This window comes from Palaemon carinicauda, chromosome 39 (assembly GCF_036898095.1).
Source record: "Palaemon carinicauda isolate YSFRI2023 chromosome 39, ASM3689809v2, whole genome shotgun sequence".
Taxonomy (NCBI): Eukaryota; Metazoa; Arthropoda; class Malacostraca; order Decapoda; family Palaemonidae; genus Palaemon; species Palaemon carinicauda.
Window position 1 is genome coordinate 17,502,583 of NC_090763.1, and position 13,935 is coordinate 17,516,517.

Sequence of the window (13,935 nt, forward strand, 5' to 3'; positions counted from 1 at the left end):
AAGCCATAAAGTATTTGAAGACAGAGTCTGCTTCAATTCTTTCACATCTCTTCACTTAAAAGGGATGAAGACAGTTTGAACATAGTTTGGACTGTCCAGTAAAAGTCATACAGTTGTACAGTATTTGAAAAAAATGAAAGGTAGTTGTGGTAGTGTTCCTAATGTTTTCTGAGGGATGAGAGTCCTTGAGTCCCTAATTGCCTGTTGACCAAAAGTGCTATGTCATTCCTAGTTAAAAATTTGGTCACAGAACCTCACAAGGAATTAGGTGAAAAAAATAAAATTCTTGGAAGTGAAAGTACAAGATATTAGGAGTGCATCTACATCCCTTTAACTTTAGTAGAAATCTTTCTTTTGGAAAAGTTTTAGCAACAGCTCAATGGTATACCAAGTTGCTTTTTTGCCAATAATCATCTTAAAGAAGTATTGTGTGCTTTTGAAGACCACTGGGCTCTAGGCCTCATTGTGGCAGCAGGTGACAAGGCCTAATTAATATTCAGTTTAGTTAATTTATTACTTTCTTATCTATTGATATGGAATTGTATTTAATATTCTCTTTAGAATCAGTGAGAAATACTGCATCAGCTAGATCAAAAGTAACATTTACAGACAATCCATTTTCAATAACTAGTAAACAATCTGTAGTCCCATATTTCTAACCAAAGTTGAGACGGTTTGTCAGAGCAATTTAGACAAGTAATCTAGACCAGGTTAGTAATCCTTAACTTTGTTGCATTACTTGTTCTTAAATGTAACTCCCCCTTTCCTTCAATTGTGCCCCACTTCAACAGAGTGTGGGTGTCAGTTATATGAACATCAGGGGAAATTCATAAAAATAAATAGAAATTTTATTAATAAAATTTCTTATTTCTACACTCACCCTCCTCCCCACTAAGTTATGATATCAAAAGGAGGGATCATATCGACTTAAAACTGAAGGTAATGGGGTATCCAAGACAGCAACCCTGTGTTTTACCACTTATTGCCGGAAAGTCCCATTCCTTTGTCAAGGGCGTGTATTTATTGAAGTTAAAAGAAAATGGAATAAAAAAATAGTACGGGTAAGTGCCGATTAAACCGAGCTGCCAGAGAAACAGCAATATGAACATCAGGTAAGTATAGAAATAAAGAGATTTTATAATTTAAATTTTTTTGTGGGGGTATAGAAAATGGGCATTTTTAATAGCTTTTGTATACTACTTTTGTTAATTAAATGTTTCTCATTCTGTCTCCTCCATATCCAAACCATCTCAATCTTTTAAATCTCTTGTCTATTTTCCAGCAAATGGACACCACAGCTCTCCACTATTTTTTTCAATTTCAAAGTGATCTGTCTACCATATACTTTTTGTGAGTCTAGGAATTCTATAGTCTTTTAAACATTTATAGTTACCATATTTTTGCTTTGCAGTCATAATCATAAACTTTTATTTGCATTGTATTAACTTAACCTTTGAGATTATTCAGTTATGTATACTTATTCTAAAGTTTTCCATATGTTTTAATTATCATGCTATAGTGCTATATACAGGTATACTTGTTCCTGAATCCTTGTGGCTGTCCCCGTGAAACCATTTTTTTTGGGGGGGGGAAGAAGTTGAGTGATGAAAACAGTATAGTACAATGATTATAATGATAGTATAATAATTACAAAGCAATAAGATGGTAACTAAAAATAAGTGTGAAAAAAACAGGGTTAATTTTTTGTCCACCTTCCGATATACTGTAATATAATGTAAAGTCAATGATAATGATGCAGCAAGAAATGGATCAAATATACATTGATATTTACAGGTTAAAAGAACCTCTGCATGGAATAAAGCATGTGAAGAATTGAAGAAACATCAGGAACTCTTGATGTCTTCAGATACGCAAGAACCAGACCACCGCAATGTCAGAACAGACCCCGAAGCGCGGCATACCCATAGGTAAGCTTCTTGTCCAAACAGTGCGTAATGTATGCATTTCAAATGAAATAACCGTGACCATGTGATATGACCATGTGTTTAAAGAATGGCTGTTATAAGTACATTATAGTTTAAAACATAAGGTTAAAACCAATGTGTATATAATATTTTTTAAATCAATAATCTCTATGTTTCAGAGGTCAAACACAGCTTTTACAATCTACTAAGAAAGAGATAAAAGAAGAGGAGGTAAGTTGTCATAGTTTTAAACAAGTATGACATTGGAGTGCATGTATTGTTAATATGTGGATCTGCCTGATTGCACTACCTCTTTGTTGGTTGATTCAAGAACATTTCCTTTGTCTTGGGGTTTTCCATGAATTTTTATGTTCAGATTCTACTGGTCAAATACACTAGTCACAAGGTAAATTTAGGTATAAAATTCAAGTGTTTTAGTTGTAGAATTATTCATTATTTCTATAAACCTTCTCTGATGTTTATATTGCTTCTCTTTAGGAAGTTTGTATTTATTAACTTACCCTTAAGCTTTAAAATTTTAGAAATATTTCACATTTTCTTTCCTTCCTATTAGTTCATGTTTCTAGTAACATCTTTTGGTAAATCGCAAGAAGTTAATCTGGTTTCAAATATGTCTTCCTCTGGATTTGTTAGCAACTACTGCATAGTTTGTTCAAGGGAAATGTTTCTGGGCAATCATGATCCATATTGCAATTTGATTAACCATTATAAGTAGTGTGAAAGATGCCTCTGTTCCTCTCATTGAAAAATATGTTTTTATGGTTGCCCCCTCACCCCCTCCCCCTAAGTGGAAAGTTCCAAGCATGAACACAATCTTGTCAAGTGTTCAGGGGGAAATCCAGGGAAGACAAGGCTAGATTATAGCAGGGATGCTGTTCATAGTGACACAACAGCACCTAAGTCTTACTTCTAGCCAATGAAATTTTTATAATAATTAGCTGTAGGTCTTAACATCCTTATTTTCATTTGTAACTTCTAGGAAGGCCCCCAAGTTCCCTATTGCCTGTCTGGTTGCTCCCACTAACCTGACTTCTCAAGTCAGGTCTGTGGTATTTGTGTTCCTTTCAGTTAGGGTTATGATAGAGTATGAGGCACAATATGTTACAGATTCGAAATCCTGTCCTTGAGCCTCAAATTATTTGTTTACCTTTGACCCTTCTGCTGTGTAACCCCTCTCATTCCCACAATACTAGTCACTCTTTTAGGCAACTATATTGTGAGGCAGAAGACTGAGTTGGTAGTCTAGGGTCCTGATATCCCCCCCCCCTCACTTAAATAAGTGCTCATTGACCTTGGATTTCATGTGAATGGCATGACATACTGTATATGGTTCCTTTAACACTGTTTCTGATCAAGCTTCAGCTATAGTTGATGGGTTGAATCATGTTCCTAATGGCAGAACGTTTCATTTGCTTGCAAGAATGGTCGCTAGCATATAACAGGTTAACTCTACAGTAGCAGGTTAAATGTAGGTGCTAGTACATCTACTGCTGAAACGAGTCCTTTTATTTACATATACTCCACAACTCCTGTACTGAAATATAGGCAATCAAATAAACCAGAAACTATAGTCTATTTTTTATAGCGGTGCATATTTGCACCCACTCACAGGGGTGCCCATTTAGCTCGGAAAGGTTCCTGATACCTGATTGGTCGGAAGTATTTTTGTCCGAACACCTTCATTGTTCTCGAATAATTACCAAGTAATGTGAATCGAAACTTATTTATTAACCTATATTTCTCCATCAGATATATGTTTTGTCAATAAACAATGTGAAAGAATAAATATATTATAAAGAATCGTCTTGGTAAGTCTAGATTTAATAACACAATCCGCCGAAGTCAACGACAGCAGCTTGTTTTCGGATGCACGCTTTGTAATTTTGTAATTTTTCACATATTTTAACGCAAATTGGTATAAATTACACTCAGCATAGGTTAAACATGTTATTATAAACTTTCTTTGAATACAAGAATTTACCAAAATCATGGAATTAATAAAACCCGATATTTTTGAAAACTTATGGGGAGGTAAAAGAACAGCCTGTAGCGGCCTGGCGGGAAAACGATCCCTTCTGACTTGTAGACGCAGTTTTTTCTTTTCTTTCGTAATATAGTTCGGCCTATTCCTTTCAGTTTAAATAGCCTTGCATTGCCTCTCTTCGTATTATTTTGCTTATTATTTTCCCACATTCTTGTTCCTCACCTATTATCTATCTATTTTCCCGATATCACTTCTTTCATAAATGGGATATCCGCACTACGATTCCTTATTTCTTATCCTCTGTCGAAAGTGATGGCTTCAAGGGAAGCGCGTGCTAGTCTCATTAAAATAGTGTAGAGGCGGGAATAAAGAAAAAATACTATGCTTAATTTCAGGTTTACAGAATAGGTTATACTTTCTACACAGCATAAAATTTATGTTGTTATTATTATTTACATGCTTACTGACGTAAGGTACAAAACATAAGGAATCGAAGTGCGGATATCACATAGGCCTATATGAAAGAAGGGATATCGGGGAAAATAGATAGATATTATGTGAGGAACAGAAATGTGGGAAAATACTAAGCAAAATAATATGAAGAGAGACAATGCAAGACTATTTAAACTGAAAGGAATAGGCCAAACTATAATAAGAAAGAAAAAAAAACTGCGTCTACAAGTCAGAAGGGATTGTTTTCCCGCCAGGGCGCTACAGGCTGTTCTTTTACCTCCCTATAAGTTTTCACAAATATCGGGTTTTATTAATTCCATGATTTTGGTAAATTCTGGTATTCAAAGAAAGTTTATAATAACATGTTTAACTTATGCTGAGTGTAATTTATCCCAATTTGCGTTAAAATATGTGAAAAATTACAAAATTATAAAGCGTGCATCCGAAAACAAGCTGCTGTCGTTGACTTCGGCGGATTGTGTTATTAAATTTAGACTTACCAAGACGATTCTTTATAATATATTTATTTTTTCACATTGTTTATTGACAAAACATATATCTGATGGAGAAATATAGGTTAATAAGTAAGTTTCGATTCACATTACTTGGTGATTATTCGAGAACAATGAAGGTGTTCGGACAAAAATACTTCCGACCAATCAGGTATCAGGAACCTTTCCGAGCTAAAAGGGCACCCCTGTGAGTGGGTGCAAATATGCACAGCTATAAAAAATAGACTATAGTGTCTCATTTCTGCCTTCAGAACAGGAAGATGGAGAGGAAGATCCAGGCATTGATAACTTATATTTTTTTTTTTCAATCCTGACTTTATTGCTGAAAAGCCCAAATAAATTGGTTGAGTTCTGATGCTTTTTATTCTTCTAGAACTTTGGAGACAACTACTTCCAATATTACTTTTATAGTCCTCCATTTTCACCCTTTTTTGTAAATAGAATCAATAAATTTTTATCTCAAATATATACGAAAAGGGTGGTAATTCTGACTTTTGTTTAATAATGAAACCTTTTTATATCTCAAAGACATTCTGACCTATACTGCATAAGCCTAATCAATTTCCTAATCTTGTTTAAGGTTATGATTTGGTTTTCTATCTTGAACCCACATTTTACTACGTTTGTAAAAACTTTTCACTGCTTGCAACAACCTTCCACCAATTCCATATAACCTCATCACATTCCACATCGCTTCCCTATCAACTCTATCATACGCTTTCTCCAGATCCATAAACGCAACATATACCTCCTTACCTTTTGCTAAATATTTCTCGCATATCTGCCTAACTGTAAAAATCTGATTCATACATCCTCTACCTCTTCTGAAACCACCCTGTACTTCTTTACTAGAGGAAAGAAAAAGCTTTGCAAGGATATGAATTTAACATTCTGGTGTTAGTGCCTTTGGTCGGCTTAGCCTGATGCAGTTAGCTCTGGCCTCCATGCATGATACTGTACTTATTTTGTACGACAATGCATTTTTGTCTTCATTTTCCTTATTAAGAACAACTGTAGAAAAAATTCATATTTTGGGGAAATTAGTTCTGAATTTCTTGCAATATTGCCATTCCTAATGTTCACATATTCTTCAAATAGCAAAGTAGAAAGTCATTGCCTAGCTAGAAAACTTGCTAATAAAGTGGGTTTCTTTTCTGAGAAAGGGTCGTTAGAGACTGAAACTCAATTAATTGAGCTGTTGCAACATCAGAGAAAGTCTCTCTCTCATAGTTTACCTAACATTTTGGCAGTAGTAATAGATGTGTATTTTAGGTTTGACAATAGAGAGCTCAGAGCTCAAGATAACAGAGATGACCTAAGGCAGAAAGGGTCACATATATTTCTGAATGATAATAGCATCAATGAAAAAAATCAACCTTCTGGTATTATGCAAAAATGTAATTGGTTTTATATACAGTAGTTTGATTCCCACTGTTGAAGTAAACTGACCATGTGCTAGCATGGCGCATCCATGTTACTACAATTTTCCTCATTAGCTTCACCTTTCCTTTTGACAGGATGAGAGTGGAAGAGATGAAGAAATGAATGACGGTGATGAAAATGATATGGACGATGATGATGATGACAATCAAGGGGACAATGAAGATGATGATGAAGAGGAGGAAGAAGAGGAGCATGAAGAGGAACAAGCTTCTTCAATTTCATCAACCTCTAGAGCAACAAGTTCCAAGATGATACGGGTAAGAGAGCTTGCATTTATTCCAATTTGATTTGCATTTTTGACCGTACAGTATTTTGATAACAAATTGGAAATACTTTGTAAAGTTTAGCTGTATGTTACCGCCAATATTCATGAATGCAGTATAACTTTCTATTTTAATCTTGTTTATAGTAAATTATCTGAAGTGTAGAAGGTTTCATTATCTGCCAATACAGTATACAGTTATGTCCAAAATTTCAAATCATAGAATGAATTTGTATTTGTTCCAACACAAATACTTACCTCGAACTACTTTCTTAGGAGTTACCTGTAATCTCCTCTCTACCGACCAGAGTTTTGTGTAGTATACCCTACATCCGTTTTCTATGGAGGGCTAACCCGGGAGTGAGAGAACGTGGCCCGAGGGTAGCCTTGAGCTAGGTCGAGGTCCGCTTGGGTCCCGTTAGTCAGTAAGTTCTCTGGTCGCGACGTGATACCATACTATCACGCCGCTCTCGTCTCTCTCGACCCTTTGTGTCCGACTCGTGTGTCCCGCGTGGTTACCGCGTGGTATCTTTGTGCTTATCCCTTGTGTTCTTACGTGTTCACTACCCTTCCTTGTGCTTTCCAAGTGTACTCCTTGTTGATTCCCTTCGTTCCTGTGCCTTGTGGTTGTGTGCTATAGAGCAGATCCGCCGTTGTCCTGGGCCTAGAGCCGGAAAGTCGTGTGGAGCGTTCCTTTCCAAGCCCGAAGTAGACCCTCACTCCCTTTGCTCTTCCTGTAGGGGCAGGATGTGCTTGCCATCGGATACGTGCATTGAGTGTGTTAGTTGGAGTGAGATACAGTGGGTGCGTTACGGCACTAAGAAGAAGAAGTCGTCGAAATGATCGCCCAGGAAATCTAGCATCTCTTCGCCGTTACCGTCACCCAGTGGACGGTCCGACGGGGCTTCTGTCTCGACTTCCCCTACCCAGACCCAGAGTAGGGGACGAGGTAAGTCCGTTGCGGGGAAAGAGCCGAGGGCTCTTCCCCAGGAGTCTAATGTGTGTGAAGTGGGGGTTGCTGGGTCTTCTCAGGCTAGTGGGGGGCCTGGTAGTGCTGTGTCTGGGGGTTCTGGAGACTCTGCCCTTGTGCTTGGGGGGCACGTTTCCTCTGACGACCCCTTGTGGTGTAGTAATGTTGTGCCTGTTTCTTCGTCCGCTTCGTGGGCCTGTGTTTCAGGTTCTTCAGCGGCTGGTGACGCCCAGGGAAAGTTGGACTCCACGGTAAGTGAGTCCTTCGGGTGGAGGCTCCCTAAAACGCCAGGTAGGTCCCCAATGCGGATGGAAGAGGGGCTGGATACCTGGTTCCCTAGTGTAGGGCACCAAACCTCTTTTCTAGCTCCTCTGACGGCGGTTCCAGAGACCTTCCTACAACCCTCGACCTCTGGTATGCAGCAAGTCGCGAAGCCCTCCGTAGCCCCCGCTTCGGCCCGTCGTTCGGGTGGTACAGTTTCGTCGGGCTCTTCGGATGGTGGGGCTTCGTTCTCTTCAGAAGAGGAAACGAGGAGACATCGGCGATGGAGGGAGCGGTCCAGGAGCAGGCGTTCCCGCTCAAGATCCCGTTCGAGGTTCAGTAGGAAACGGTGCCGCTCTCCACGGAGGAAGTACAGGAGGAGTAGGTCCCCCGATGGTGATTGGGTCTTCGTTCCCCGTAAGTCTGAATTGCAGCGTTCCCCGGACCGGCAGTCCAGGGATTTCTCGCCACGAAGGCCATCCTCCAGACGCAGATAGGACCCTCGCAGGGAGAAATGCGAGAAGGCCGCTTCAGGCAGGCGTAAGGCCGCGAAGCTTCCGGTTCACCCCGTGCTTCCATACGGGCAGCCTGGCCGAATCAGCACGGCTGGTTCGGCCCTCGGACTTAAAGGAATGGTTCCCTCCGTCGGGTCAGCCCACGGGATCCGCGTCCTCGTCCCCCAGAGAGAATACACGAACGGTAGTCCTTGCCGGCACGGCGATGCCAGTTCTGACCCCTGAACCTGGTGCGGAGGTTCCCGCCGGGGAAGACCGGTACCACCGCAGGGGAGTGCCTGTTGTTCCAGATCCGAAGCGCCCGGTGGGAGTGCCCGGTGACCCGGCTCCTTGGGATCAGGCGGAAGGTACTGCTGACGGTAGAGAAGGTTCCCCGACCGAGGACTCGGCCTATCGGAAGGTTATAGGCCTGATTCGAAGGCATCATAGGATTGAGGAACCGGTCCCAACCGATGAGGACTACTGGAGGTCCAGCCTGACCCGCTTGATGCAGGCACCCGTCCAACAGAAAACCTCCCTGGCCCTGCCTGTGGCCCGAGATCTCGTCCTGGGACGGGCTCATGTCGATAGAGTTGTGGCAGGCAATGCCGAAGCTCCCAAAATGCAGAGCTCCTCGAAGTTGCTCCAAGGGCTCAAGACACAGAGTAGGTTTTATGTGCCAGAGGGACAACGACCGGGAGCCTGCAAGGTGGAGCCTGCCCTCGACGTTCTGGGACAGGGTGCCTCGGAGGACAGAGCCTCTTCAGCCCCGATTTGCTTTTCGCAGTCGGAGGCTGCGATGATGGAGGAGATGTTGAAGGACTTGGTGCACGTCTCCTCTTGGTTGGACTGGTGGGCTTCCACACTGGTAGGTGTTCAAGCCACATATGACTTGACGGACCCGGAGCAGCAAAACCTCCTGAGGAAACTTATCATCTCCGGGGGCAAGACCCTGAAGTTCCTCACGTATCAGTCCCTTGCCCTGTCAGCGAATTGGGTTCTTCGCAAAAGGGACACTATTCTGGCGAAGCTTTCCCGGAAGGTCCCAGACAGGGAGGCGAGGGCCATGAGGAGCCTTCCTGTGTGGGGTGACTCCTTGTTCCCCTTGAAAGAGCTAGAAGAGATTATGGAAAAGGTGGCTAAACGAAAAGAAGTGAACGCTCCCAGGCCTCAACCGGTAAGGAGGCCCCCCTACAAGAGATCAGCATCAGACGGCCCCTCTACTTCTAAGGCCCCGCCTAACCTGACGAGGAGAGAAGCCCCTTCTTCCTCGTGGGCTTCAGCGCCACAGCCCCCCGTAGAGGAGCTCCAGCAGCGTCTGCCTCGTTTAGAACAGGGTATTCTGCCTCCAGGAGAGGCCGTTCTGGCCGCTCCTCCAGGAGGAGGTAGAGTGGGAGGCCCCCTACTCCTGCCCAAGCCTCAGGTTGGGAGATGCCTCATACTACATTGGCAAGCATGGAAGGCTCACGGAGCAGAGCCCAGGACAGTATCCGTACTGAAGGAGGGGTACAGGCTACCGTTCTTAACGGAACCCCCGCCTTTAATTCCGGCCAGCCTGTCGGAGTGGCTGGCACCCAAGGACCCGTTGAAGAGGGCGGCCCTTCAAGAAGAGGTGTCCACGATGTTGGAGAAGGGCGCCAAGGAGGAGGTCCTGCACCCAGGGCCAGGTTTCTACAGCCGCCTGTTCCTGGTAGAAAAGGCGACGGGGGGATGGAGACCGGTGATAGACCTGTCAGCTCTCAACAAGTTTGTGCGAAAGACAGATTTCAAGATGGACACTCCGAAGTCGGTCTTGCTGTCCTTGAGGGAGAAAGACTACATGATGACCATAGACCTCAAGGACGCATACTTCCAAATCCCGGTCCATCCCTCAAGTCGGAAGTTTCTCTGGGTAAAATGGGGTACCCAGATCCTGCAATTCAAGACCCTCTGCTTCGGGTTGTCGACAGCTCCCCAGGTATTCACGAGAGTCTTCACGACAGTCTCGGTGTGGGCTCACGAGCGGGGCATTCGCCTCATCCGGTACCTGGACGACTGGTTGCTTCTTTCCTCCTCAGAGGACGTTTTGAAGGAGCAGGGTATAAAACTTCTCCAGTTTTGCAAGGGTCTGGGTATCATGATCAACCCAGAAAAATCGAACCTATCTCCCTCCACCAGAATGACCTATTTGGGGATGACACTGGATTCCCTACTAGTGAAAGCTTTTCCGTCAGGGGAGCGGGTAAGCAATCTTATGAAGATCCTTCTCCCTTTTCTGTTTGGGCAACCCAGGAGGGCGAAGGACTGGCAAAGGCTAATAGGTCATCTGGTGTCGTTGGAGAAACTGGTTCCCCAGGGGAGACTCAGACTCAGGGCCGTCCAATGGAACCTGAAGAACTTCTGGAACCAACTGGACTCGCCCCAGAAATTAATTCCAGTCCTGCCAAACACAATACCCTCCCTGGAATGGTGGCATTGCCGGTCGAACACGCTCAAGGGGATGCCCTTCGCGACCGAACCTCCCGAGTTGCTCCTATTCACAGACGCCTCCAACCAGGGATGGAGAGCCCATCTCCTCAACGGGACGGCGAGAGGAACCTGGATGGACGGGGAGAAAGGCCTACACATCAATGTCCTAGAGTTGAAGTCCAGAAAGCTTGCCTACACTTCATCGATCTACTAAGGGGGAACACTGTGGCGTTGATGTGCGACAACGCCACAGTGGTAGCGTACATAAAGAAGCAAGGAGGCCTAAAATCAAGGGAGTTGTGCGATCTTGCCCTAGAGATCCTAGATTGGGCGGAAGCAAACCAGATAGTGTTATTGGCAAGGATCATCCCCGGGAAAAAGAACGTCCTAGCCGACGGTCTCAGCAGGATGGGTCAGATAGTAGGAACAGAATGGTCCCTCCTCCCAGAAGTAGCCAGGCTCATCATTCAACGGTGGGGTTCCCCGGTGATGGACCTCTTTGCAACCAAGCTGAACGCACAACTCCCCGTGTATTGTTCTCCTGTCCCAGACCCAAAGGCAGCCTTGGAGGATGCCTTTCAGCACAAGTGGGACAACCTAGATGTGTACGCTTTTCCCCCCTTCACGTTGATCAGGCAAGTGCTCAACAGAGTAAGGGCTGCCCGGAACTTAAGGATGACTTTGGTAGCGCCCTGGTGGCCGGAGAGAGAGTGGTTCGCAGACCTAAAAGACCTGACAAGCCATCCTCTGTGGCCACTCCCCGACAGGCCAGATCTTCTACAACAGCCACACTTTCTCAGGTTCCATGACAACCCACAGTCTCTACGCCTTCACGCCTGGAGACTATCGAGCGCCTCCTGAGGAAGGAAGGATATTCGTCAGGAACGGCTAAGAGGATGTCGCGATACCTGAGAAGGTAGTCGGCAGTGGTCTACCAAGCGAAGTGGGCCTCTTTCACGAAGTGGTGCGCTTCGAAGCGCATAAAACCCCTCAAAGCCTCAGTCCCAGATATCGCAGACTTTCTAGTATATCTCAGAGACGAGATAGGGATGTCAATCCCAGCTATAAAAGGAGTACGAGCAGCCTTGGGTCAAGTCTTCCTTCTGAAGGGCATCGACCTGAGCTCCTCTAGACACATCTCTATGCTTGTCAGGAGTTTTGAACAGTCCTGCCCCCCTCAAACTGTTGGGTGCCTCAGTGGGACTTAGCTAGGGTCCTGAAGATGTTAAGTAGCTCCCCGTTCAAACCAATGAAGGATATTGTAGACAGGTATCTCACTCTCAAGACGGTCTTTTTGTTGGCCTTGGCCTCTGCAAAAAGGGTAGGCGAGATCCATGGGCTGTCTTATGACGTCTCTCATTCGCAGGGGTGGAAAGAGATCTCTTTCAAGTTCGTCCCTTCGTTCGTGGCGAAAACCCAGAACCCAGCAGTCTGGGATCCTAAATTCGAGGGTTTCTCTCTGCCAGCTATTCCTAGGACTGGGAATCCTGAGGATTTGAGGTTATGCCCTGTCCGTGCCATTAGAAAATACGTTGAGAGGACTGCACATCTCCGGCCAGGCATCAAGAGCCTTTTCGTCTCCACAGGTGTTACAAAGAAGCAGGTATCGAAGAATACCATATCCTTTTGGTTGAGACAAGTTATTGCCAGGGCCTACAAGGAGGAGGGACTAGCCTTGCCAGGTACTCCCAAGTCCCATGACATCAGAGATCTGAGCACTTCCTTAGCCTTTGAGAAGAACATGGCAGTGGGCCAGATCCTTCGGGCGGGCACCTGGTCGAACCAGTCGACCTTTACTGCCCATTACCTCAAGGATTACTCAAGAAGGTCCTTAGACGGGTTCTCCATTGGGACAGTCATCTCCGCGCTCCAAGTGATTTAACGGTGAAGCCCCAGGCACAATCGTGGATAGCAAAACCAGGAGACACAGGTTCGTTCCTTTTCACCCTAATCCCCGTTTCCTATCCCTATCGGAGATAACCACACTTATGTAACCAATGAAGAACACGTCTCTGCAACTTTGTTACTGGACTCAACATCAGAAGATTTTTCAAAGGGTGAGTACTTAGACACTAACGTGAGCTCTTTGTGTAGTTTACCCTACCGTCCGTTTCCCAGTTTTTTAGAACCTAGTTCATATCTAGGCTTCTTGGCGTCCGCTTTGCTGGGTCTGAAGGTCAGGAAGCCACTCCCACCTCCTAAAGTGTAAGTCTCCTAAGAAAGTAGTTCGAGGTAAGTATTTGTGTTGGAACAAATCAAAAATTTTAAGTAATTTTTATTTTTCCTAACATACTTACCGAGAACTACTTTCGGGTAATGGCCCTCCCTACCTTCCCCGAGTGCCTTTCTGCCCTTGCAGGGACTTTTTGCAACATCTGAGGAACTTACTGACTAACGGGACCCAAGCGGACCTCGACCTAGCTCAAGGCTACCCTCGGGGCACGTTCTCTCACTCCCGGGTTAGCCCTCCATAGAAAACGGGTGTAGGGTATACTACACAAAACTCTGGTCGGTAGGGAGGAGATTACAGGTAACTCCTAAGAAAGTAGTTCTCGGTAAGTATGTTAGGAAAAATAAAAATTACTTAAAATTTTTTATTTTCTTTATTTTTATTGCATAAGGAAATGTATTGGGCTCCTTTGATAAGGCAACAAAGGATGTAAGGTATGTGAAGTTAAAAGAAAAAGGAAATGTTTTAGACAATGAAAATATGTTAATACAGAAAAGATTACCCTAACTTTTCTGAAGAAAACTTTGAATTGGTGTAAGATGTTAATCACATACAAGGTATTGGATAATGAACAAAATATCTCAAGGATTTTTAATGTGACCTTTCTCCATTATCACTAACATCAGATAGAAAGTTATACAGTACTTATTACCTGCATAATATTTCTTGTGGTTATAGTATTTATGTTTTATGAAGGAAAGTATTATACAAGTGCATATAGTTGTACCCAGATGTGTTGTAGTTAAAGTAGTTATAAAGGATAGTCTGACCATCCTAAGTTCTCTGCTTCTATAACTATAATATTCCATCCCGTTCTTTTGGTGTCTCCCCACTTTGTTATCCTAATTATCCAGCTTCATCTTGCTCTCATTTTCAACTGTCTATTAGACATGAATCCTTTGGATGAGTCATAAGAGAATTTTGCATTGCTA

At 43.7% G+C, this 13,935-nt stretch overlaps 1 protein-coding gene across 4 annotated transcripts in view; it reads left to right on the forward strand.

Moving 5' to 3' along the window:
- Nucleotides 1-13,935, forward strand: part of LOC137631042 (zinc finger MYND domain-containing protein 11) — a 202,189-nt gene that overhangs the window by 131,268 nt on the left and 56,986 nt on the right. For all 4 annotated transcript variants that reach the window (XM_068362614.1, XM_068362612.1, XM_068362611.1 and 1 more), the window contains 3 exons: nt 1,795-1,928; nt 2,105-2,156; nt 6,413-6,595. In XM_068362614.1, the coding sequence (XP_068218715.1) occupies nt 1,795-1,928; nt 2,105-2,156; nt 6,413-6,595 (369 nt within the window). The remainder of the gene's footprint in view (nt 1-1,794; nt 1,929-2,104; nt 2,157-6,412; nt 6,596-13,935) is intronic.